The 24,896-nt window shown below is 36.8% G+C and overlaps 1 protein-coding gene across 1 annotated transcript in view; it reads left to right on the forward strand.

Moving 5' to 3' along the window:
* SEC63 (SEC63 homolog, protein translocation regulator) overlaps positions 1–24,896 on the forward strand; it is a 63,667-nt gene that overhangs the window by 20,409 nt on the left and 18,362 nt on the right. Inside the window, exons 3-11 of the mRNA XM_040597740.1 lie at positions 62–176; positions 4,380–4,492; positions 7,172–7,233; positions 10,791–10,849; positions 11,475–11,525; positions 14,110–14,218; positions 16,690–16,784; positions 19,445–19,577; positions 20,726–20,818. Of these exons, the coding sequence (XP_040453674.1) occupies positions 62–176; positions 4,380–4,492; positions 7,172–7,233; positions 10,791–10,849; positions 11,475–11,525; positions 14,110–14,218; positions 16,690–16,784; positions 19,445–19,577; positions 20,726–20,818 (830 nt within the window). The remainder of the gene's footprint in view (positions 1–61; positions 177–4,379; positions 4,493–7,171; positions 7,234–10,790; positions 10,850–11,474; positions 11,526–14,109; positions 14,219–16,689; positions 16,785–19,444; positions 19,578–20,725; positions 20,819–24,896) is intronic.

Here is a 24,896-nt window from a genome sequence, read left to right on the forward strand (position 1 = left end):
TTGTAGAATTATACTAGAGCTAGTGGATTTATCCATTAAAAAAATTCTTTCTTCCAAACAGGAAAATAGTCCTCCTTGCTGGCTGGGCATTATTTTTGTTTCTTGCATACAAAGTTTCCAAAACAGACCGAGAGTATCAAGAATACAACCCTTATGAGGTTTTACATTTGGATCCTGTAAGTAATAGCATCTTTCATGAGTCTGTACTAGTATAAGTATATTCTGTGCCTAGAGGTCAAATTTAAGACTTGTTTTTTTTTTTTAAACAAAATCACTTAACTTTAGTGAATGTGTTTTTGTTCTTTTTTTGGCACCTGAAAAGTTGCTGCTGCATATTGCAAAGTCAGTTGTTAGATATTCTTTGCCTATATCTGTACTAATTTGTAACTTTCATATCTAACTCCTTCAAAATTCTAATGACTTTCTTAATATAGTGAGGTGTTTTTTTTTTTTTCCCTGTTTTGAATCTTATTCTGTTGTTTTCCTTGCTTGGTACAGGAAAACAAAAAAGTCATTCTGCTTTGCTCTGTGAAAATTTTCTCCATAGTGATTTTTAGGGATGCTGCTGAATGAACTGTATAAACAAGAGTGTAGATTAATTTGATTTACAGTTGTACAGGAGTATTTCTCTTCTAAAATGAAAGATTTCACTAAAGGGTGTTGGTGATGCACGTTTTGATGTAATAAAGGTTACCTTGAATCTGTTGTATCTGTGAATGCAAACAACAAATTCTAAATAGTGATACCAGCCAATTGGTTTATTAAATTGGAAGAAACCCAATGTAGTGTTTATCTAGAAAACAGATGCAGTACTTCATTTTGAATCAGACCTTCAATATAAATAAACATAAGTTATATATTCCAAGGTGACACATAGACCTTCGGACATCCCCTAAACTCTTACTTAGCCTCATCAAACTCGTCTCTTAATCACAATACCTTGAGCAAATCCTGCTTATGTAAATTATTTCCTGTTACAAAGCTCCTCTTCTGAATAACAGTAGAGTCATCTTTTCAGTTCTGGAGTCTGAGGTATGTTTTACTCTCCAGTCTGAAGTAGTACACTGTGGAAACATCTCAGCACAAGAATATGGAGGAACTTTGAATGTACTTGTTTTGATTAAACCTGACATATTTTGATAGTGTGGGAGAGCTTAATATGTATATGAACATTAACAAACATATCTGCTGCCATTAGTGATGTGGCTTGTCAGCATAAAAATAGGCATCACTAGTACTGCTTTACTACCCTAGGAAAGCCATTGTAGCAGATGAGTCTAGCCTATTTCTAGCCAGACAGGTAGAACGAGATCTGCCTGTCATGTGCGGAGGAAAGTTGTTTAAATTCAACCTCTGCTCAGTTCCTCTGTGAATGCTTAATTGCTGACTTGTGTTCTCTCACTGATGCACAGGAGCAGGCTAAGTTTTTATACTGAATGGTATCTGTTGGAACCGTGCAGTTTAAATGTTCATATATCTGGGTTAACTTTGTTTAAACAGATCAGGCTAGGGATTAGGTCATCAGAGGATTGTCTTTTGTCATCTTTGGCAAATTTCTATGAGTAACAACTCTGAGAGGAAAAAAGTATGTATGTAGTGAATTGTAACTTAATGTTTATTAATGAAAACTTATATAAGCACTCAAAGAAACCAATACTGAAATGCTTCAAGAACTGATAGAGGGATGGAGCATATATGTCACAAAGACATTTCTGTCACAAAGACATTAATCTGAATTAAAGCCAGAGATGTTACAAGGAGGAAGAAGAGGTGGGTGTGAAGATAGATAAGTTGAAGTAGGGCTTGAAATAGTCCAACGTTTCAGATTGTGTGTGTTTTACGTATTTCTATGCTATCAGATGATGTCTGCTAAATCCCCTTGGAAAACTTGTAGTTCAGACTACATGAAAGTTAACAGCTTTCTTCTGTTACCATCAAAGTGGAACCTTTAGCATTGTTTCCAGCCCTGCTGATGTTGAAGTGATACAGATGTTGAAGTGTTGCAAGATAATGGAATTGTTGCTGTTCAAAAAACAAAAATCCAAACTAAAAGAAAAGAAGTCGCAGGTGCAAACACTTGAAAGACTTGGTACACAATAATTCATTTGCTTCCTTGCATTCAGACTGTGGCCAAGATAATTTTTTTATCTTATGTTAGCATGTCAACTTACAACAAGAGGCTTTTTTCTGCAGAGGAGAATCACAACACAAAGTCCAGATAATGTACATGCACCTTTATTTTATATATAGTATCAGCACTTTATTTTGAACATAGAATAGTGTGGAGTGGCTGGAAGAAAACGGGCATATTATGAGCAATCCAGACCAAATAACTTGGTTGTAATAACAGGCTGCAGCTCTAACAAGCTGCAGGTGTTGTGAAGGACATATGCAAGGCCAAGGGAGACAAAGAAACTGTGTATTCACAGAGAGATAAGAGAGTTGGACAGAAAGATGAGAAAAACCAGGATGCCTGCACAAGGGGGGAGCAGCGTGTGGGCACCACACCGGGACCAGTCGTAAGGGAGGTGGAAGCGTGTGAGCGAGTAGTTTTAACCTCTCACCTTTTACATAACAAAGCCTGCGTAGCGTCTGTATTTTTAGCTGGGGGTATAAATTGGTGTGGGTCTATTAATAGCACCTGTAGAGTATAAAGTACTGTGTATCCCTTAATAAAGCGGCACTAACTTGATCACATTGGTTGTATAAGTTGTGTCCAAGCCTTCTGCGTCAACAGAATAGCTTTTTTTTGGAGCACATCACTTAAATTCATTAATACATAAGGCACTTTGATGTTACTACTGATTTATTGAGTAAGTATCCTTACTGCCATTTTAAAGGTATGATCCAAGGCATAAAGATGAAGTTCAAAACAAAGTACAGATAATATTTATTTTTTAAAAATAATTAATTAAAAAAATAATTTGAAAATAATAAAGACAGACAACTGGGGCCTTAATTCTTTTTGTGCAAGTAGTTAATACAGGGGAGCTTTGTGTTTCATGCAGAGCGCTGACTGATACCAACTATCCTAGGGTACTAAGTGTTTGTGTAAGTCAGGCCTAATCTCTGTAGCCTTGCTTTTGAAAATGAGGAATAAGCAATTAATGATAAATAGAAAGTTTGTCATCAACTTATTGGGGATCAATGCACCCTCTGTGGCAGAGAGAGAAAAATTGGGGATCTTTTCTTTTTATGGGCAGCACTCATGTGAGCCGTGAAGACCCATCTCCTCTCCAGCAACCTAATTTCCCTCTCACCCCCCTCCACACATACTTTCTAGCTTCTGCTACTCATCCGACATTCTTCATCTGTTGATAAAGGAATGGAGTATGTTGTCCTAAGGACAAGCTGAATTAGTCAGAGATGTTACAAGGGGGATGAAGGGATGGGTGTGAAGATAGATCACTTGAAGATTGATCTTCATCTGAAATGGCTGTTTTTGCTTGAAGTCTAATTTATTATGGAGTAAATTCATCCTATGCATTAAATGAGGCAGGCATGCTGTTGAAAAATAGTGTTGGAAAATGATAGACACATTGTATAAAGACAGATAAAGTAACAGCAAATGAAGCCTCAGGTTAGTTGAATTTCTGGTTTAAATTTATTGAAACAGTACCATCATCTTTAAATAACTTCTTTGTGTTTGTTACACAGTTAAGGTCAGCATGCCAGGTCTCTGTCACAAAATGTTGGAAAGTCCAGTGGTAATGGTTCTGTGAAACTTAACAGTGTACTAGAAAAACTTTGTCTGCATTTACTATGAAGTGCTGTAGTGGAATAAAAATCAGTCTCTTTCTCAGGTAGAGGTAATGTATTCCCTTTGTTCAAGAAGTTTGAAATAATTCATGGGTACGATAATTCTAGTCAAAGGTATTCTTAAGTGGCAGGGTAATCCACTGTTCCTGGTGACTGACAGATTTATTTCTGCCTACAAGCGAACCATCATACCTGATCTATGAACTCTTACTTAAATAGAAGAATATTGCAAGTGAGAATTCCTTGTATTCATGAATATGTTTAGGAAAAGATAAGATTTGTGAAACAGATAAGAAGACCTTATTTTTTTTTTTTCCTATAGATGGATGAACAAAGTAATCCAGGAAAAAAACCCAACCCAGTCACCTTCATATCTTTTGGTTAGACTGTAATTCTGACTTGATTTAAAAATATAATGTTTATAAAAATGTTATTAGAAAAATAATAAAATGATGTTTCCATGAAATACATATGTAGTTTCATGACCATATATTAGAGTATAATTCTTTACTTCAGTGAATGATTCGGAGAAATATCTCACAATGTGTTTAGAATATAGATATAGAATAATGGATTTGATTTAAGAATTTATTAATAAACTCAGAAATTTTCTTTTTAAGGGAGCAAGTATATCGGAAATTAGGAAGCAGTACCGTGCACTATCGCTCAAATACCATCCAGATAAAGGAGGAGATGAAGTTATGTTCATGAGGATTGCTAAGGCCTATGCAGCGTAAGTTTCTTTTTTTGTCTATAAAAAAATGGGAACTTGATATTATGGGGAAGGAAACCTTTAAGGTAATAGCAGGGATGACTTAAGCAGCCAGGAAAAATGTGTTTAGATATGTAACAAAAGTCAAAACATGTCTCAGTTCAGTGCATATTTGCTTTGTACAAGTTAGGAAGGATAATTTAATTGTTTAGTAACTGTGAGAATACTGTTAGATTTTTGTATTAAACTTCTATGTCAGCTAGGAAAAGTGTTTCCAGTATTAAATCTTCTAAGATGATAGAGAACAAAACGGGTGTTGCAGTTTTTAACCAGTCAGCCCTGTCGCAGCAATTGTGAAGCATGGTTTAGAAAATAAATACACTGTTCATTTTGCCTGGTGATAAAACCAAAGAGTAAGAGATCCTATTTTAACTCTGTTCCCATATAGCGATAAAGATATTTCAGTTTGGTTCTGACTCAGTTTTCTCTTAGCTCCCCCGCATGCCTTTCATTTGCACTCGCCTTGCCTTGCAGTCCTGATTTTTCACTGGGTGGTTGTGTCATGTTACCTATGTAGTTTTTGAAAGCTGAATCCTCAAATCCTCTTTTCCTCCAGAGTATTTTTTGGCCTTATCTCTGCTTATAGTGTTTTTTGGTTTTTTGTGTGTGTGTGTTTTTTGGGTTTTTTTTTTGAGAGATGATGTCTTAATACTAGAATTTGGTGTAAGGGATGTCCCTTTTTATTGAGTTTTTCCATAGTAAAGATGAGGGTTTAGGTTTTCTAATTCTGTTCATACACAAAATGTTAATACAGCTTTATATTCTTTTCTACTCTAGATGATAATTTGTCAGAGTCCAATAGTCTCTGACCTGGTTCTATTAGATATTCCACATGTGGAGCTTGTAATGTTTAATACCAAATTTGTTTATCTGAAGACAGTTGATGTCACATTCAATTTCTGATTTAGCAGGGTGCTACAAAGTATACTAAACCCACAAACATTTAACAAATGTTTACCACAAACAAAGTTAGGCTTTGCAAAATACAGGAATTTCAATGCACAGTTCAGTCACAATACCAATGTAATTCCTGTTGCTGGTCTCTCTGATACACTCAGTGACACAATGCTGGGTGTCCCCGGGTGCTGGGAAGACATGTGGGCTGAAGCCAGCTCAAGCCCACTGCTCCTTTCAAAATTCTTTCGCTAGTTGTCTAGTTTTTATACTGTGTTGGGCTGAGCCAGGTATGCACTTGCCCCGTGTTGGTCTTGCAAGCTTGAGGAGCCATTCATAGTTTCCCAGTGCACTGGAGAGAAACATTTAGACCATCAGTTAGTTGATCTAATCACATGTTGATGTGTATCTAAAACAAAGATCACCCTCTGGTCCGCTTTTGTGGTGAGACAGTGTCAGCTTCTTTGCAGCAGCTGTGGTGAGTTACTGTGGTCAGTCTGAGCTTCCCGGTGCATCGCCCTTGCCCGTCCCCTCTGAGCTTTCTTCCATTGTAGGAATTTATTGGGTCAGTCACATCATCAAGGAACCTAGCAAGTTGGTGATTTCTGCTTTTAAATCAATTGTCTATGTGATTGACCTTGCTGACTGCTTGAGAGTCCTTTTTGGGCTGAGGTGAGGAGAACCAATGCCGTGATCACTTGAATGGTTTTGAAATCATACTTTCTGCTTAAACACCATCTGCATTACTATGAGTCTTTTCCATAGGATATTCTGGTATTGCTTTCTGAACTCCTGAAGCAGCTCGCTACTTTGCTTTGCAAGCTGGTGCTCAAATGCTTGGTGATACAATTTGATACTTCATATGCTAGTACAAGGGCTGTGACAGAAGCATATCTTGAAGTAAACAGTGGTGAAATTTCTTGGCCATGCTGTCTTGAAAGAATGTAAAAGCTACCCATTCAATGAGTCTGCTTGTTAACAAATGTGAGACTTGGAAATGATCGGGAGATGTCTTATTCATTGGGTTTCTTGTGTGAGACAAAATCTGTATAGTAAATGCCTTGTTCTGTTTCCTAAAGCAGTATTCTGCCTTCTAGTAATAGGGAGTCTGTTTGAGGTGGTATGTTATTGCCAAGAAACTGTCATTACAGAACAGGCATAGCAACTGTAAGATTTAGGAGGTGGTGGCTTTATTTTTTTCTCTATTCTTAAATATGAAACTAGGGATTTCCAGGAAAAACAACCAACCAACCAAACGCCATGCCATCAAAGGCTAAAAGTCTAGGGTAGGAGAATTAAAAGTCCATATGGACAATTTCTGCTGTATCAGCTCATCCTCCATATTCTCCTTCCTTCTAAAAAAAAGATATTTTCAACCTTTGTTGTCTTTCAATGTCAGGTTACGGTACAACAGATTTTGAAAGTACTCTTTGCTGGATGGGTATGTGGTCACTCTCATGAAAAGGAGATGTGATTGTTCCACCTCCTGTACAGGGGCACACTCTCTGTGTCTTTTTTTTTTTTTTTTCTGTCAGAGTGCAAAAAGAATTCACCTGTGTATCATGAAGGAACATAGCGGTATTGTTTCATATCAGATTTCATACAAACAATAGCAGAAGTGGTTTAGCTTGCCAACTGTCTCTGAAGGATAGTACAAATGGCACATTTTAAAGTTTCTGTATGTTAATGATTTTTAGAGGAATGCCTTTACTTCTGTATTAACTTAATATCTCTTCTTGAAATTAGCTTAACTGATGAAGAATCACGAAAAAATTGGGAAGAATTTGGTAATCCAGATGGACCACAAGGTAACAGTTATGAATGATGGAAGTCCTGTAATTTCTGTACATTGAGCCATATAATATCTGATCTTTCGAGAAACTCTGAGATCTTCATATATATAGAATAACTTTTTCCTGTGATTTGAAGCCATGCATCCAATACTCTTTGCTTGTGAAACTGATTCTGGGGTGGTGGTGGGAGAGAAAGGCAGGAAAGAGTTTGCTTTCACTTTTCTCAAACTTCTCATTGGCAGGGGGAAAAGAGGGAAGGGTATCTTTTTTTAATTAGTCAGCTTCAGTAAGTAGAGAGTCTTGCCAATGTTAAAAGGAGGTATAAGTGAAAAATAGAATAATACACATCAGAAACTGGTCAATGTTAAGCATTTCTTAGTATTTATGATCAGATAATATAGATGTATATTGAAAAATTAACAACTAGCCATAATGCAATAAACACACTTCAAAGGGATGTACGTGAGGATATGTATCTGTTTACGTAAATACTACATACACATCTGCCTTCCATTTGCTGGAAGCAGTGCTATTTAAGCGTAGCTCTATGCCACCTTCATCTTGAGAAGTCCTGGTGGTTATCCCTGTGCTGCTAGATTGTTCCTGGGCAGGTAGCTACCTGAAAATAATCCTGATGATGGTGTATTTAAGTTTTACAGTAGATGATCCAAACTGAAATAATTTTAAGACTGAAAGTCAATAGATATTTTTCCCTCCTGTTTGCAGTTGGTGAGTTGCTTGTAAAATATCTTTGTGACTGTTTAAGTGGACTAATTGTGAGGAAGAATATTGTGTGTTTCTAGCTGCTTCTAATACTCATTACAAGCAAAAAGGAAACCTGCCATCTGTTAGGACAGGCTTCCATAGATCTCTGCTTGCTGATGCCCTGCAGTTTGTGGGACTGAGTTATACTACATATCTGTGTGGAATGAGTTAAGGACAGCTTGGGAGTAATAAATGGGATTTGTGAAATTACAGGATGATGTGAGGGAAATCTGTGCTAGAAATTCTTCTTCTGACTTGGATCCATCCAACATGGGAAATTTTAAAAGGGACCCCCTCCCAGCCCCTGAACTAGTGTTTCAAAGAAACAATCTTCCCTCTCCCTTCAAAAAAACCCAACAATGCCAACTAAATCATAGGCTGACAAAGGCGTTTCTGATGCACTAAAGTGGTGGTTCACTTTCCTTAACCACAGTGTTTTATAGCATAGGAAATTTCTTTCAGTTCCTAGCTTCTCTTGGTTTCCTAGCCACTCAAGTAGGAGGAATCTTTCCCTCTTGCTTCAAAATGGAAATAACATCTTGCTTCAGAAATGCTATCACAATATCAGCAAAATGGTACTGTAAATTTTAGTCTGGTATATATGCAGAAATAGCTTGCTTAGGACCTTTCCTGATGCTAAACTGTTTTTTGCATCCGTGAACTAATAACTTAGTGTTGCCAAGGCATAGGATTTCAAGTTAGGCGGTGTGTCTGTGTCCTTGAACAGACCTGAAGCTGTGACTTGAAAAGCTAAAAGCTGAGACTTTAAAGGCATGAACGTCCTTGTGTAGTTGGCTCAGATTGCTTTCACAAACTTGAGGGACTGTGGTTTCCCAGAGGGTGAAATGAATGAACCCTTTGGTAGGGTAGCACTTTGTACTATAAGTGTGATGCCTCCTGCGCTTCTGAAACTTGAACTCAGGCTACAGTGGAACTGGAGTTACCTGCTTTGCTTCTAGGTCTCTTATTGTTCATCTGAATGGTGGGCAGAAGCCTGGAATTTTCTCTCTCCCATCCTCTTTTCTGTAACCTTGTTCCACATTGAAGTGTGAGAAGTTTTCTAATTTAGTGAAATTCATCTTCTCTTCATTTATATACCAGTAGTGTAAAATTTGTATCCAAGCTATGCACTCTAAGTTTTCCAGTTCTGTGTAGTTAAGGACTGGAGACAGTCCCTTGTAGAGGTATATTCTGGGATAAGGTGAAGCACATCTGGCGTTAGACATGTCTTAACCAAGTTAGATGAGGTCCATCCCACCCTCTGTGCCCAGCACAAAGGAACAGCAAGCAGTATTTGTGTCCACCCAACTGAAGCAGCATGGAAGTTAGAGGCAGGCAAGCAAGATATTCTTGTCTTTGGCATGACTCGTTTGTTTACTAGAAGTAAAATACTGAATGTGCAAAATCTTTTGAAGAGTAAAAGGTAGGTGAGGGGACCTGGAGAGCAGAAGAATATACTTTTATTAATGTAAGGCAGTTTTAGTAGACTATTTTCCTTTGTATTTGCTAATGCTTCAGCTCAGTGAGCATGGATAGGGGCAAGGAGACTCTCAGAACAGAAGAAGAGGAGCTTTGTACTGAACTACTTCTGTTCCTGGAACAGTTTGAAGCTAAAATCCTAAAGGTCAAAAATACTGTGGGAAGCTGGAATTGATATCACCAGTAAAAGACACACGTTTTTAGTAGAATCTTCTAAAAATCCGTAACCATTCACAGACAGAAGTGTCTCCAGACTCTTCTCCAGAGCAGGGTATTTCCTATGACTTGTGGTAAATTTGCTGAGTGTTATTCTGTTGAACTCCTTAGCTTGAGGTGTGGTTAAGTTGGTCAGATGTTTAATTTGAGTCTCCACAAATAGTAATTTCCAGCTTAACTACATAGAAGTCATGTTAGGCTTGTGCATAACCAGTGGGTTGTCTGAATTGATGTCTGTCGCAATCTATTAATAGACAGTAGTATCTAACTACATAGAAGATCCTAGCCTGTCCTTATTTAAGGGAGTACTCCTCGCTGATACGTGCTAGTACTGAGGAAAGCATGTTTTTTGGTGGTTTTTTTTTTTTTTTAAACAGGCCCTAGAAATTTGTAAAGTGTTTTTTTTTTTTTCTTTTCTTGTTTTCCTGGAACTTTCAGTGTGGGAATAGGTAGCAATTGTGAAGTTCGATTTATTACTGCTAAAGTGTCTGCAGACAAGCTGTTTGATGCTATTCTGTATTTGGGTCTGTGTACTGTAAATGTTATAGTTAGAGAATCATGTCTTCTATTTTCTGCAGCCTGTCTCCTTTTGAATTGAAAAGTGTTCCTTTCTTTTTCTTGCCAATCACACAAGAATTTGAATTGGCAGAGTTTTGTTTTTACAATACACAGCTTAGAACACTTTTCTGAAGTTACAAACTAATAAAACTTTTCCCATAGAATTCATTTGCACAGTTTTCTTGTGGCTCATGTATTAACTGAGCTCTATGTATTTAAACTGCTGAAAACTCTGCAAAGCAAAACTCATAAATCATTCCATCTGTGAAACCTTTCTCTTTTCTTACATATTAATAAATCTTGCATATCTATTTTACTGCAATATGTTAAACTAAAATCTTTTGTATTTCAGATGTTGCATTTAAGTCTTGTTATTTTATTGCACACTTGAGTGTCTTTCTAATTTGTCTTTTGATTTTGCTAAATCTGTTTGAATTTTGCTTGTTGAAGTGATACACATGAGGATTGGTTTTTTTTTTGTTTTTAGACTTAATGTGACTTCAGAACAATTCCTTAATATCTTATAGTGAATTTCCTCTAATTTCATTCTACAGCTACAAGCTTCGGTATAGCTTTGCCAGCTTGGATTGTGGATCAGAAAAATTCAATTTTGGTGAGTCAACTTAATTAGCTCAAGATTTTAAGGTGGAGTTCCAAGTATTCACCTTGAAATGTTTCTGGTTAATACTGTGCATTTTAGTCAAAGCACATAGGTAATAATACTTGGGTCCAAATGCACATCTTTGAAGCATATTTCAGGATAACGAAGTTGTACTGTGGGCATCCCTGCTACAAAGTGTGTGTTTGCTGTTGCAGGGAAATACATATAGAACTGTTTGTTTGCTGCGTTTCTGTAGTTCCATTTGATTAGCTAGAAATGCTGTAATGTTTTTTTTGTAGCATTTGTTTCTGCAAGGTATTTGGATTACGTGCTTGATTTCTTTTAATGCAGTAGTCATCTCTGTCCACTACATCAGTTACCTGCCAACCCACCTACGCCAATGCATGGATGATTTAAAAGATTACTTGCACTAAACTGATACTCCTTATTTAAACCTGCCCAACTGTTTATATTACTTGTAAGTTGTTCCTCAGAAATAATGACAGATATTATGCAATAAGCTTACATTATAGTAGGCTTGTGGTAATCCTGCTTGACTGTATTTTAGAATAAAGATTAAACAAGAATGACATTAACGGAAGTATCTAATGCAGTATGTTTCGTAATTTTTCTCTAGGTTTTGCTTGTATATGGATTAGCATTTATGGTTATTCTTCCAGTTGTTGTGGTAAGTATTATCTAATTCATATTCTACCCTCTGTAACCAGGCTGTAAGCAAAGCTCTCTTAGACATAGAGTTGCTCATTCTTGCCTTTCAGGGAGAGAGTGAGTAACTGAGCTTTTTTGTTTTGTGGTGTGTGGTTTTTTTGTTTTTTTTTTTTAGTGTGGGTGTTTTATTATTTTGTTATGGCAAAAAAACGTAGCTGCTGTATATATAAATATGTATATGTATATATAAATGTAGCTGGGTTATATAACATGTCTTGTACCTTCTGTCAGTCATCACGTGAAAATGAGTATGATGTGATGAACTTGAGTATATTCAGTGGTGTTCATGTAGAGCCAAGACTGAGATGTCTGTAGCTGGTGGTACTAGAATGATTACTGCATGTGGAACAGGTTGTTGTTTTTCCTGGCTGCCTTTGTTTTCATAACTTCAGTTTTTACTGATCTTCTGTACACCACGAGGTGTCTGCCCTTCGTGTGAGATTCCTTTGTGTGAGAAATCAGTTGCTAGGTGAGTGATATTTCAGGGCTTGGGTTTGCCTTGTAGTATTGTTTCTGAACAATGTCACTTTTCCAGCAATTGTGCATTTGGGGTATGGCATGAAGAAAGACTCAGAAAATTGACACCCAGAAACCTTCATGCTCTTGGAAAGGAAGAAGATTCTCATTTGAAAAAGTGCCCTGGGATCTTGGCAACTCACTTGCATCTCTCTGTGCAGAGGCTCAGCCAGGCAGTATCCCTTCTCTTTGAGAGCCTTTTTGCATAATTGTAGATCTAGTGTAGAAGGTTAGTTGTGGTGATTTCAACAAGTTCTTGAATAAGAAGTCTAAAATCCAGGGTACAGTGTCGACCCAGTTTTCCCATCTTTCCTTTTTGGTTTCAGTTGGTGTTTGTTGAGGCTTTTTTGTATACATGTACTTTTAGTGACTTATGTCAGGTTTATCATAGCTCGAGTGAAAGTAAACATCCTTTCTGTTGCTACGAAGAGATGTCCTGAGCACAGGAGAGAATAATCTGCCTCTTCTTGCCCCTATACCAGATGTAGACTTCTGCATTCAGTACATTCAGACTTGTCACTGTAAATCTCTTTTGTAGTCAGTGAAGAGGAATAGTCATTTTTATGGAGCAAGTTATTTTATCATTTCATTCTAAAGTAGACATACAAGATGATTCATGGCTTTAATGGGCCTGTTTCTCTTTTATGAATCAATAAAGAAGCTGAATTTAACTACAGTGTAGTCATTGTATCTCCCAGACAGGCATCTAAAATAAAGTAAAGCTAGTTCTACCCTTCGAATCCAGATCAACAGAAAAGGAAAATACTGATACGTAGTTCTTCCTAGACCTCTACTGACCTAAATAATGTTCTGTACATGAGGCAAGAGAGACTATCTGTAGCTACAAAAGTGGTTAAGCAGCATCTTTCATGTAGACTGGCTATAGTTATATTTTTCTTCCATTACATATACTGGACAAAAATTTGATAGCTATGGGATTATAGTTAAATTTTTCTGCAGAAAAACGGTAAAAAAAAGTTTTGTACTATGTTGTCAGGGTTCATCTATTCATAGAAGAATCAAACCTGATTTATTAAAAAAAAAAAAAGAAGATTGAGGAGCCAATCCCAGAGTATTTCCCAAATAAGTAAATTGAAGTTCTTCTTGTAGTAGGGGAATTTCCACTATTAGCTATTAAATTAAATAGTGATAAACATCACTTACTACTGCTTGTTACTTTTCACTTGTGATAAACTTTACAATAGATTGAGATGTATCTTGGATGTTTTTTCTCATGTCAATGAGCTTTGCTTATAAGGAGGAGTTTAATGAACAGACTGCAATTCCTAACTCAGCACACCATTTTTCTAAAAATATGTTATGGAATACAATCACAGTAAAGTGAGTTTCATAATTTGAAGTCACTAGTATAATGTTAATGAGGGAATTACTGGAGTGTTTCTCCAGGTTTGGAAAACTTTTTCTGTCAGCCTGAAGGCATATGGGTTTGAAAATTTGCAGCAAGGGTACTGGGCCACTGCCAGGTTCCCCTTCTGAAAAGCATTTTCTGATTAGGTAACTTAAATTATTTTTTGCAAATTTTCTTACAGTGGAAGAAATCTCTCACTTTGTTCTTGGTTTGGCCTTGTTCTTTCTAAACTGAATTTCATTTGAATGCTGAGTTGCACAGTAAGGAGTTACTATGTATGTAGAAAGTGGTAAATTCGGTGAATTTACTGCTTAGTGATTCACTAAAAACCCCACCAAAAATAAACTAAGCAGTGTATATGTATGTGCATGCATGTCAGGGAGTTCTCTAGCTAGAGATCATCTAAAAATTTTTAGCATCAAATGCTGTCAGATAAATATATTGGTATGCTTTTAAAATTCGTGTAAAAAAATATTTTTTGTATCCCACCTTTCTGAAATTCATTTAACTGTAACGTAGGTAAAATGGCTGGGCTGAGTTACCTGGTTGTGAACAGACATATGGGATGATCCAGCTTTTTCAGTGTTTCAGATGTTTTCCAGATGTTTCAATGCTTTATCGTAGCTGACATCATTTTGTTTTTTGTTAAATGTTTCAGGGTTCCTGGTGGTACCGATCAATACGATATAGTGGAGATCAGATTCTCATTCGGACAACTCAAATATATACATATTTTGTCTATAAAACACGGAACATGGACATGAAACGTAAGTAAAAGGCGTCTTGAAATGTTGATTTGTTCATCTGGAAATGTTGATCTGATGTTAAAATGCTTCTGCTTTATAAGCCTTTGTTAGGTTAAAATAATGTTTCTGATTCTTTTAGAGTGTTTTTAAAAACTTCATTTTCTTGCAGGTGAAGACTTAAGTATTTGGGAGAGGGAGTAACTTAGATGTATGTTTATGTCTGTCTGTCTGTGCATTTTTTTTTTTTTTTTTAAAAAGATCTTGTAAGTTGGGAAAAACTTGCTGATCAGCCCGTAGTTTTGAGTCACTGTGTGGCCAGTAGGAGCGAAGCCTCTATCTCTGTGTTTTCTTCAGTTACCATAACAAAATAGGCTTTGGGAATTTTCTTAGGGGCTGTCACAAATTTTTTTGTATCACCAAAGAACGAAATAGAGAACCAGAAATGCTTACTTGTTATGTCATAGTTAAATTTCCGTTGAAAAATTTTGCTCCCTATCAATTTCCTGTTACTTTGTTATTCGTTTATAGTTTTTGGTATACTTATTTTTCTTGTCTGCTCACTTCTAAGGGATTTAAAAAAAACTTTTTCTGCGGAAATCTGTAAATGCATTGTATTGGTGCAGAACTGGATCTTTCAGTTTGGAGCCTAGCATGGGCCTGAAGAATTTGCATGGTACTAGTTAGTTCTAGATCAGATTTTACTAGAATGTGTGCTCTTGAATGTGAGCAATTGAAAAGCAGAATAAAAAAGCCTCCCAACCCCCTGAAAAGGATTCATAAATGTGTTCTCTTACTCCCTTGAATTGCACTGTTCTGCTTTAGATTTGCTGGAACATTGCTGGAGCCCACTCTTGACACATTATTTCCTACTGAACAGAAATGCTTCACAGAAGGAATCCAGGAGGTCTAGGAGATAAGAATATGGAGATATGTTAGCTTTCTAGTCACAGCACATGTGGGTTTGTGTGTGGAATTAATTCAGACCAGTTTATGCTCTCCACCTTGTACTGTTATGCTTTTCCCTGTCTCCAAACAGGTAGGTGAGAAAGGAGGGATGGGAGAGTAGGTGAGACTACTTTAGAAGTTGAGGGAGATCTCTGCAAACTCTGGTCTCTTTCTCCAAACTTGTTGTCATCGGTAGTTTATTTCATGTTGAACCTTGCTGAGAAACATAGCTTTGGGGCTTGCCTTTTCTCTCCTACAGACTGATTAAAAAGTTAACCCGAAGTTTAAGTGGCCTTATTTAAGGTCTTAACACTTTCAGGGAGTCCTGGGGTCAGAGGCAGGTCGTTTTTTTTCCACTGAAGTCTGTTGTGTAGCTGAGGTGGTTTAGACAAACTGTACAGTGGTCAAGTAAGGTTTTTGCTTGGTTGTGAATCCCACAGTGGTGAGGTACCAGTGCCAAAACTCAAAGTTTATGCCTGGGCAAATGTAATCAAACCAGGCTAGGGAAATAGTGAGAAAAATCTGCATGACTTGCCTTATTTTAGGTGTTTTATTTAGGGTTCTGGATGAACGGATTTTTTTAAACTTCTCTTTCCTGAAGATCCACAGTTGTTGATCTTAAATAATAGGAAAGAAGTTGTAGTTGTCTGGAACGCTTCAATATGCTCTGCTCAGGAAGTAAATAGATAATCGAGAATGGGAATAGAAATGAAAATTGATGCTCAGGGAACTTGACTAGTTGTCAGTAGTTGGAATTCAGCCCTGCGAGGAGGCCAAAATAACTTTGACTTGCTCAGAAGAGGACTCACTTGAAATTTAAGAAAGAAGCTTGAGTATTGCTGAAAATTATTTTAGCTGGAGCAAATGACGGAGTGAGCATTCTCTTACTGTCTGTGGCTGAGGGGTCTGTGTTCATCAGCAGAAAGCTCATAATGGGCTAAAATATCATATTGTGTAGGTCTTTAATCTTAATTACACAACAGAATGTTTTGAGGTAGCATGGATTTTCCTAATCATGTTAGGAAGAGAGCAGTCCATCTTCATGGGATTTGTTTGCAGGGGTATTTACTTTTTTAATAATTAAGAAAATTTTTTTGGTGAATTTTCAGTGCTGACTGAACAGATAATTGACTTGAAATTTTATCCTTCCTGCCTTCTCCTCCAGTACACATGCTGTGGTGGTGGTGCAGGCACATGATTTGCTGAGAGGAATGGTTCTGTGAGCATGCAGTAGTTGCCAAGCTGCTGTGCAGTGACATCTACCAGTCCTAAAGAAGCCTAATGATGCTTTTGTGAAGGCATTGAGTCAAATGGTGGACTTGATGCCATGCAAAATGGAGCTTTGAGTGATCATTTTTTGTCTTGTACCAGGCATTGGTTCTTGCCTCCTGTGGCAGTAGTAGCTGACACACTAAATGGAGAACGTGAATATTCATGGGGGTTGGGGGAAGAGTGGGAATAAGTTTTATGGCTGAGGGTTCTGAAGAAATCACTCATGGCTTAGCATGTTGCTGACATTTTCTGTCTGCCTCTGATTATCTTTGCAGGGCTTATCATGGTTTTAGCAGGGGCATCTGAATTTGATCCTCAGTACAACAAAGATGCTACGAGTAGACCAGCAGACAACATTCAGATACCACAGGTTCGTTATATCAAGAATATAAATAATTGACCCCATCAAGGGAAGAAAGAGATGGCACTTCTAGGTGACTAGCAGACAGAATTCAAGTTCTAAAGGCATTGATTTTGTTGAGATGCAACTGTATCCCTTCAGAAGTAGGAATTAGAAGCTAGATTGATTTAATTTTTTTAAAAGATGACATTTATTGGTGATAATGCTTAGCTTAAATGGATTCAGTTTAGTATATAGACTGCTGGGTTGGGTTTTTGTGGAGGGATAAACTAAATAGGGAATTAGAGTGTCAGTCCTTACACATTTTGAGTACTGATATAAAGAAGTGATTGCCATTTGATAAAGTTCTTTTAAATCATTAACACAGATCAGGTTAATTATGTTCATAATGAAATAAAATTATCTGATGTCTGAATTAATAGTGTCTTTAAATATTACAAAGAATCCTTCATGAATGTCTGTTCCCCCCCAGGTTGCCTTTTATTTTCATTTCCACTCAGTGTCCCCAACAGAGATGCCATAATGCATACTGTGGCAAATAATTACTGTCAGCAGAGCTTTAGGACGTCTTATTTATCAGAAACTAATGCTTTGGTTTTCAAAAGTTTAAAGCGCAGTATACAAAATGCTCCAATGAAAATGTTCAGATTTTACGAAATGAGGGGGTGGTAGTCTCACAGATTTAACCTTTGCATGTACACAATTTTCAAGTCATAAATGTACTTTGTCCTAAACATAAAGAAAATACACTGAGAATACTTAATCGTCTCTTTTACAAATTCTTTATCTTGTGGACTTTTAAGAGAAGGAGCTGGAACTGTGGTTAGGTGAGGTTTGGCAGTAGGAGCACATGATTGGAAAAGATCACCTTGATCATCAGTTCTTCTCCTGTGCTGTTGCAAGCAGTGGCGTTGTGTAAGCCCTTTACATTTAATCGTTCTTTATTTAAAAGGCACTCAAGCATTCTGTAACCATATTGTACTGAGAAGCTGTTCTAGGACTTGTTGTTCTAACAGTAAGGAGTCTTGTTTGTGACCGGTTTATAGCCATGTTTTTTGTCATCATTATTCTTGAGTCTAAATGATTCTTGGTGTGTTTATCCTTAATGCATTTATAGACAGAAGCAACAGCCTATTTGTTCTATTTTTGTCTTTATTTTGCTAAACTAGAAAAGCTGCTGTCTTTTAATCCCCTCTTTCCCAAAAGGCTCTTTCCTCATCCTGCTACGTGCTGGATTGGGGTACTGTTCCCAGTTGATATATTTCTAAATTTTACATTGTTTTTTTTTATTTTTGTGCTCGGAATTTTCTACGGTATTCCATATTAAGTCTTAGCAGTGCCTTAGTCGGTGGCACAGCTATTCCTGAATTTCTGCAGGGAATAACTTTCAGCATACGGTTTTCCACAGCTGTTTCATACGGTGATTTAATACAACTAGTGTGGGATTGCAGTTTTCTGGATTTCTCTTGTCTTATATACCTCTGATTTCTAGCTAACAAGCTCTCATATTCAAGCTGCACTTTTGTTAGCATGCAAATGCATGATCTTGCATTTTATGCTTTTGGATTTTGTTCCATTTCTAAAAGTCCAGTAATCAGTTATCTGCTGTCTTCTTTTTTCTGAGTATATGGCAGTACAGGTCTCTTTATTAGCAACATCCTTCTGTATTGATACTTTGTTAGTGTATCCTGCTTTTGGGGCCATGATCATTGTTCCCATTTTTATTTCACTGTTTTATCATAAACCAAGAATTGATAATTTTTATAAAGTTTTCTTGCCAAAATTTTGCTCTTCTTGATCTGGTGTTATACCAGGATGTACTTACAACAAACTTCTTGTTAGAAGATCTTTTTTTAAGTGTAGGGAAAGACTGGTTGAAGGTCAGTGTAGCCTGGCTGTTGATATGCTAAATTCCCTTTGTGACTGGAGCTTTTGGAACTTCAGTCTCTGCTTAGGTGACCTGTTGACCTAAAAAGTGAAGCTTCTGGGCCATGTATTGATTCTTACAAACTGTAAGCTTCTTTTACTCAGCTTTGCAGCCTCTCCCTCCAGGATCTCCGACAAAGTCAGGTGAGAGAAACCTGTTTAAACTGTATGTCTTGGTCTAGTCAGGATCAAGAGAGGTCATCCTGAATGAAGAACACCACGCTTTTTTCATGTTGGTGCTGTTTAGAAATAAGTTAAAATACTTGATCTTCAGCCTACCAGGGAGTCCAGGCTTATAACCCTCCTTCCTGTGACACCTGAGACTGCTTCTGAGGAAGGTGTCTGGGTCTTAGGTGGGTGAAAGGTCTCAAGGTGATGCTGTTGCTAGCGCATATTGAGTTTAATATAAACACCTTAGAAATATGATTGAATCCAGTGAACTTTGGCAATAAAATCAGATTTTAAAAACTATTTATCTATCAATACAGATTCACTCAGTGTTATTCAAGGCATATTTCTTGTGTGCAAATTGTTTCTTCCCACCTCCCTCCTGCATTGAAGCAAGGCATTTGAAGATACTTTTTGACTTTCTGGAGCTGGGTTATGAATAAAAATGGCTAACGTTCATCTCTACAGAACTTTCCAGGGAAAAGTTATTTAAAGGCTTGCTTTTCTGAATGTAATTTTTTTTCCTTGTAAACTGTTCTCCTCCTGTATTTGTGTGTTTCATTATTTTATTTTAGCTAATCAGAGAAATCGGTGGCATAAATTTAAAGAAGAATGAGCCTCCTCTCACCTGCCCTTACAGCCTGAAAGCCAGAGTTCTGCTGTTGACCCATCTTGCCAGGATGAAAGTTCCTGAAGTGCTTGAAGAAGGTAATAGCTTCTCCCCTAATGGGATATTGTAGGAAACAGCAACATGTTGCATGCTTTAGTACTCCTAATTCTTGTTCATTAAGGAGTTGCGTGGATCTCTGCTCAATACTTTATGCAGCGTACTTAGGTTTTTCAACTTTAATGACTCTTTAAAACATTTACTCTTTCACTTGACAGCCCTGTAATACTGATATCCTACTTTTAAGTGCTTTTTGGCTGCAAATGTGACCTTGACATTTTTTTTCTTTGTAGTAGGAAAAAAAGTTAAACGTGAAGTATATTTGCTTTTCAGAGTAAAGAAATCCAAGATAAGCCTAATACTGCTTGCTGTAACATTTCCACCACACATGGTTATTTTTGGAGTTTTTTAGCCCACTATGTGAAGCAAAGATGGCAAGATCAGAACTTTAAATATCAGTTACCGATGGGCTTCAGTTTGTGTTTTACAGTTTTTCATACTTGTAAATATAAAATTGAAATGTTTCTAAATGCAGTTCTTAAGTTTCAGCTGTGAAACTCGTGGTTTCTTAGGCTGACCAACAAGCTGAATATGTTCTGTGTCTTAATGCAAACTGAAAAAACCCAACCAAACAACAAACCAGTCAAGATGCTTTGGTTCAAACTTTCCAGTTTCTTTCAAAAGAAAAATGATCAGTTTTAAACAGTCAGTAAAAATCTCTTACCGTGCTTGCTACTTACTGTTCATACTTACAGCTTCCCAGATCTATATTCAAACACAGTTAGTGCTTTACGACTAATATGTTTGCCAAAACTAACGTTTCACTCAAATCTTTTTTTTTTTTTTTTTTTTTTAAACCTGTGATTACCTAAAGAGGTCACACTGTTTTAATAAGACTGGTAAATTGCTTGCTATCCTGTTGCTTTTTTAGATGGATTTAGTAAGTACCTCTTTGTTCGATGTGGAAGCTGCTTGTCTGGTATACAAAATCTGTGTTTGCACTTGCTCTTTCAGGTTTTGTTAGGGAGCGTTATAGATGGATGTGTCAATGAGAATAAAGTGGTACTTTCAGTAACACAGGAATGAATAGAAATGAAAACCACATCATTAAATGTCCAGTTCATGTAAACTGTCCTCCTTTTTTCCTAATAGAAGTGCAGCATAATTGCAGCCAGTTAATGTCTTGCAGATCAGCAGTTTATCCTGAAAAAGAGTCCTGCACTACTGCAAGAAATGATTAATGTGATCTGCCAACTAATAATAATGGCTCGAAGCCGGGAAGGTAAGAAAAGAAACTGTATAATTAAAATTAGTAAATATGATTCTTCATTGCAGTATTTCATAGTCTTTGGTTCTTGTGGAAAACTTAACCTGTGATATTTAGAAATGCCTAAATGCACTTTTGCTCTTTTTACTGTTACGAGAGCACTCTCTATCTTAAGGATTGCCCTTAGCAGTGGCAGCAGCATTTCTACTCTGAAATCTTGTGTTCGGCTTGTAATTTTTGCAATTGGAAGTTTCACTTTAAATGCTGCAATTGAAAACCTTTTCTTAAAGATCTGGTCAATTTTTGGTAGGAAAGCACTTAATGTAAGACAAATTACTTGTGTTCATCCGTGTTTTCATTTGTACTTTTACAGTTCATAGAATCATAGAATCATTTTGGTTGGAAGGGACCATAAAGATCATCTAACTCCAACCCCCCTGTCATGGGCAGGGACACCTTCCACCAGACCAGGTTGCTCCAAGCCCCATCCAGCCTGGCCTTGAACACTTTCAGGGATGGGGCATCCACAGCTTCTCTGGGCAGCCTGTTCCAGTGCCTCACCACTCTTAGTGAAGAACAGTTCTTCTGTTTGAGTATCATTTGTTTTTTTGGATCATTTCTTTTTATTGCTTATATTTCTCCATTTTGGGATCCTGTGCTGTTTAGCCTGCTATGATTTTTTTTTTTTCCTGAACTTGTAGGGGCAGGTTTACTTTGCTGTAATTGCCACAAAAATTAAATTTAATTGAACTGTAGTATTTAAGCTTTTTTTATTCTTACTGTAAAAAGGCAATTATGCTAAAGATGGTTGCTTGCAGTGTGAAGAAACAAGGGCTTGCATCTCCTTGCTTTATCACAACAAACATAGGCAAGGCATTTTTTTATGCCAAACTGGTGACCATTTTGGTTGTTATCAGATAATACTTACTGGTTGATCTTTACTAGACAAAACAAGCATAGATAGCCTCCTAACAAGAATGGTTTTGGGGAAGATCTTTCCCAGGTGTGGTGCTGGAAATTGTGCTCCATAACTAAATAAAGTGTGAGAAGGGGGACATGAGCAGATAAGGATGTTGTGTGCTGGCCTATGTCCTATTTTAGAAAGAAGTATTGATGGAATGTATTTCTAATTGTCTTTTAAACCTTACCTTTACCAGTCTGTGAGACTGCTGGGGAGAAAACTTGAAACCTTGAAGTAAGCAGGAGCCATATTTTTCATTGTAGAAGTAATCTTCACCTAACACTAAATGGTATTGTTATTAATGGGTATCATATTAAGAGCTCAGTTGTGGATATGTTTGTGTGAATATTCTCCAGACTAGCACTGTAACAAAAGTCGTAGAGATATGCTTGAAACTTTATTAGTGTAATAGTTTAGTCATTTTTTTCATAAAAAGCTAAGTAGCTGTTTTGGAAGTGTAGTGGTTTTTTGTTGGTTTTGGTAGTTTGGTGGTGTTTTTTTTGAAATTTTGCTAGTTCAGCTAGACCAAGTCCTCATATTATAGCTAATTATGAAAGGTGCATCTTTTTACTTGTTTATAAGCCCTTGTGCATGCCAAATGTAGGTATTTTTTAAAAAACCTGGATAGGCTTTTTGCATAAAAATACTTGAAACTTCTGAAAGATGTCTTTTAAGATGGCCTATATATATATTGATCAGCTATCAAATACTTTTGTCATGTGCAAAATGAAACCAAAATATTACAGATAAGCTTTTGCATGCAACAGAACCAGAAGTCTTTGAAAAATGAAGAACACCTATAGCTGCTCTTTTAAAAGCTGAAATCAGATACTTAACAGAGTGCATGATGTACTTCACAACTTGAATGGCCTCCAGGTAGCTGTGTTCTTCTCTAGTTCTGTATGTACGTGGAGATATCTTTTTAATTTGACATTAAAATGATTATTTATAGATGCAGTGTATTTAATAAACTGCTCTGCAGTTCCAGAAAATGTAGACTTTAGCTTAAATTAAAAGAAAAAAATCAAACAGTATTTTGGAAGACAGTAGTGGAAACTGATTTTCCATTTATTTGCATGTGAAATGGAAGTGATGATTATTAAAAAAACAAACCTAAACAACCTTTAGTTATAACTGTTCTTAGAGATTATGATGATCCCTTCCAACCTTAGTAAGTCTGTGCAAGTTGATGAGAATTTATAGCTGTCATTACGTATGGTAAAAGTTACTTTCCTAGAATTTTGAAAAAAAGTAGAAGGGTGTCATAGATATAGTTGAGGATTTGTTTGGTATTTCTTTAGCAGATTTTCTTAAAATTATTTCCAAAGTTTTAAGACAGCAATATTCAGAAATTTGTACCAAACATTTCCTCTCACTTCCATGCCAGTGCATGCTCAGCACAAAGCATCAAAGGGATGGTGATACCCAGCAGTTACCCGTCAGGCTGACAATAATGATTTTGAGCACTTGAAGGTAAACTACTTCAGAATTTTGGTCTTTGTTCTAAAGGAAATCGCCATTTTTGCTACTTACCACTTAGCAAATTTAAAATGTTGACCCTTTTTTTGATGACTGTACATGTAGTGATAATTTTGCCCCCATGCCTGACTTTTGTTGGAAAACAACTGGAAAGTTAAAAGGTGTCATTGTTTGGGTGGTTTTTTTTTCTGTTAAAATATGTGTAAAATTAAGGTCAGATACTGAAATTTTGAGAGACTGTTTTTCTTCACGTATTTGTCAACACAAGTAGCTTAAAAATTAACTACAGATGGTTTTGGGTTTAGTCCTAATTTTCATTTAAATCAGCCTTGATATGGTTCATAAAATTATTACATGCTATAATTAGCCATAGATGTTCAGCAGTTCTGATTTGTGAAAAATGTGATGGCATGCATTAATATTATCTAAAGAAATATTTTGGGGACAAATCTTATTTTGTGAAACCTAAACTGATGGTGGGACAAGGAGTCTCAGTTTGTGCTGCATTCACTTATGTCTTTCAAATACCCTGAATTATAATAACAATATAATACATAATAATATATCACAATAATTACGATAATAATTATCATTGTCATTAGCATAACTAATAACTAACCATTTATGCGCACTTTTTAGTCAAATCTTTTGAAGAAAACCACCTTGGATGAATCTTCATGATCTTGGCACTTAGTTTTCTTAGTTTTAAAAATGTCCATATAGCATTCCACTATTGGTCCAGTACCAGCTGTCCTTGGAGAAGGTGCAGGAAAGACTTAGAAACACTAAGAACAGCACATCACAGAATGAGATTTTTGAAGTTCTGTGTGAGCCCTTCACAGGAACAAGCATCTTGCCTCCCAAGATAGTGAAAAGTGGTACCTCAGGCTGCTAATACATCCTCATAAGACAGGGACTTTCTTAACAAGCGCCATTAGAAACAATCTGTCTTGAACAAATGAGTGTAGATGTGGCATAAAAATAATTTAATTGTGGTTACTGCTTAACAGAGCTATCATTCTTTGCAGATGAGTTTGCGTTTGTTACTTGCAAGGAACTTGCAAGGATCTGGTTTCACAAAACCAAAATTGATGTTGTGTTTGTTTCAGTCCAGTCAGTGCTAAGCCTTTTCCAGCCTGGTGGCAATTGTGAGCTACCTCTACATAAAATGTCTTGTACTGTCTTGCCTGATTTCTACATTTTTTTTTTTTTTTCTTCCATGAAAATACGCTTTGGTCTGTGGCATCCCTTGCTTGCATGTATTGTTTTGTGGTGATTAACTGGTAGTTGATAATCGGCAGGTCTAAATTATCTTGATGGCTTCTTTGACTCTTTCTTCATCCTTAACTATCACAGGCAGCTGCCCTGCCAAGCAAGGCGTTCGCTGCCAGAAACATGGAATGTGCTGTGGTAACTGTCTGCAGAAAGGTTAGGCATCAGTTCAGCTGTCCAGTCGAAGTGTGATTCTTAATTCAGGTTGGAAGCTGCGGTGTAAGGTAGAGGTGGTGGTTTGACAGGTGTATACCAATCCTTCCATTTCTTCACAAGCAACTATGATTTTCATTGGAATTTGTGATTGACTAATGTCATATGTTTTGGATGACCTTAGTTTAAAGGTCATCTTGTCTTGTGCACTTTGACAAGCAGAAGCTG

This window comes from Falco naumanni, chromosome 6 (genome assembly GCF_017639655.2).
Source record: "Falco naumanni isolate bFalNau1 chromosome 6, bFalNau1.pat, whole genome shotgun sequence".
Lineage (NCBI taxonomy): Eukaryota > Metazoa > Chordata > Aves > Falconiformes > Falconidae > Falco > Falco naumanni.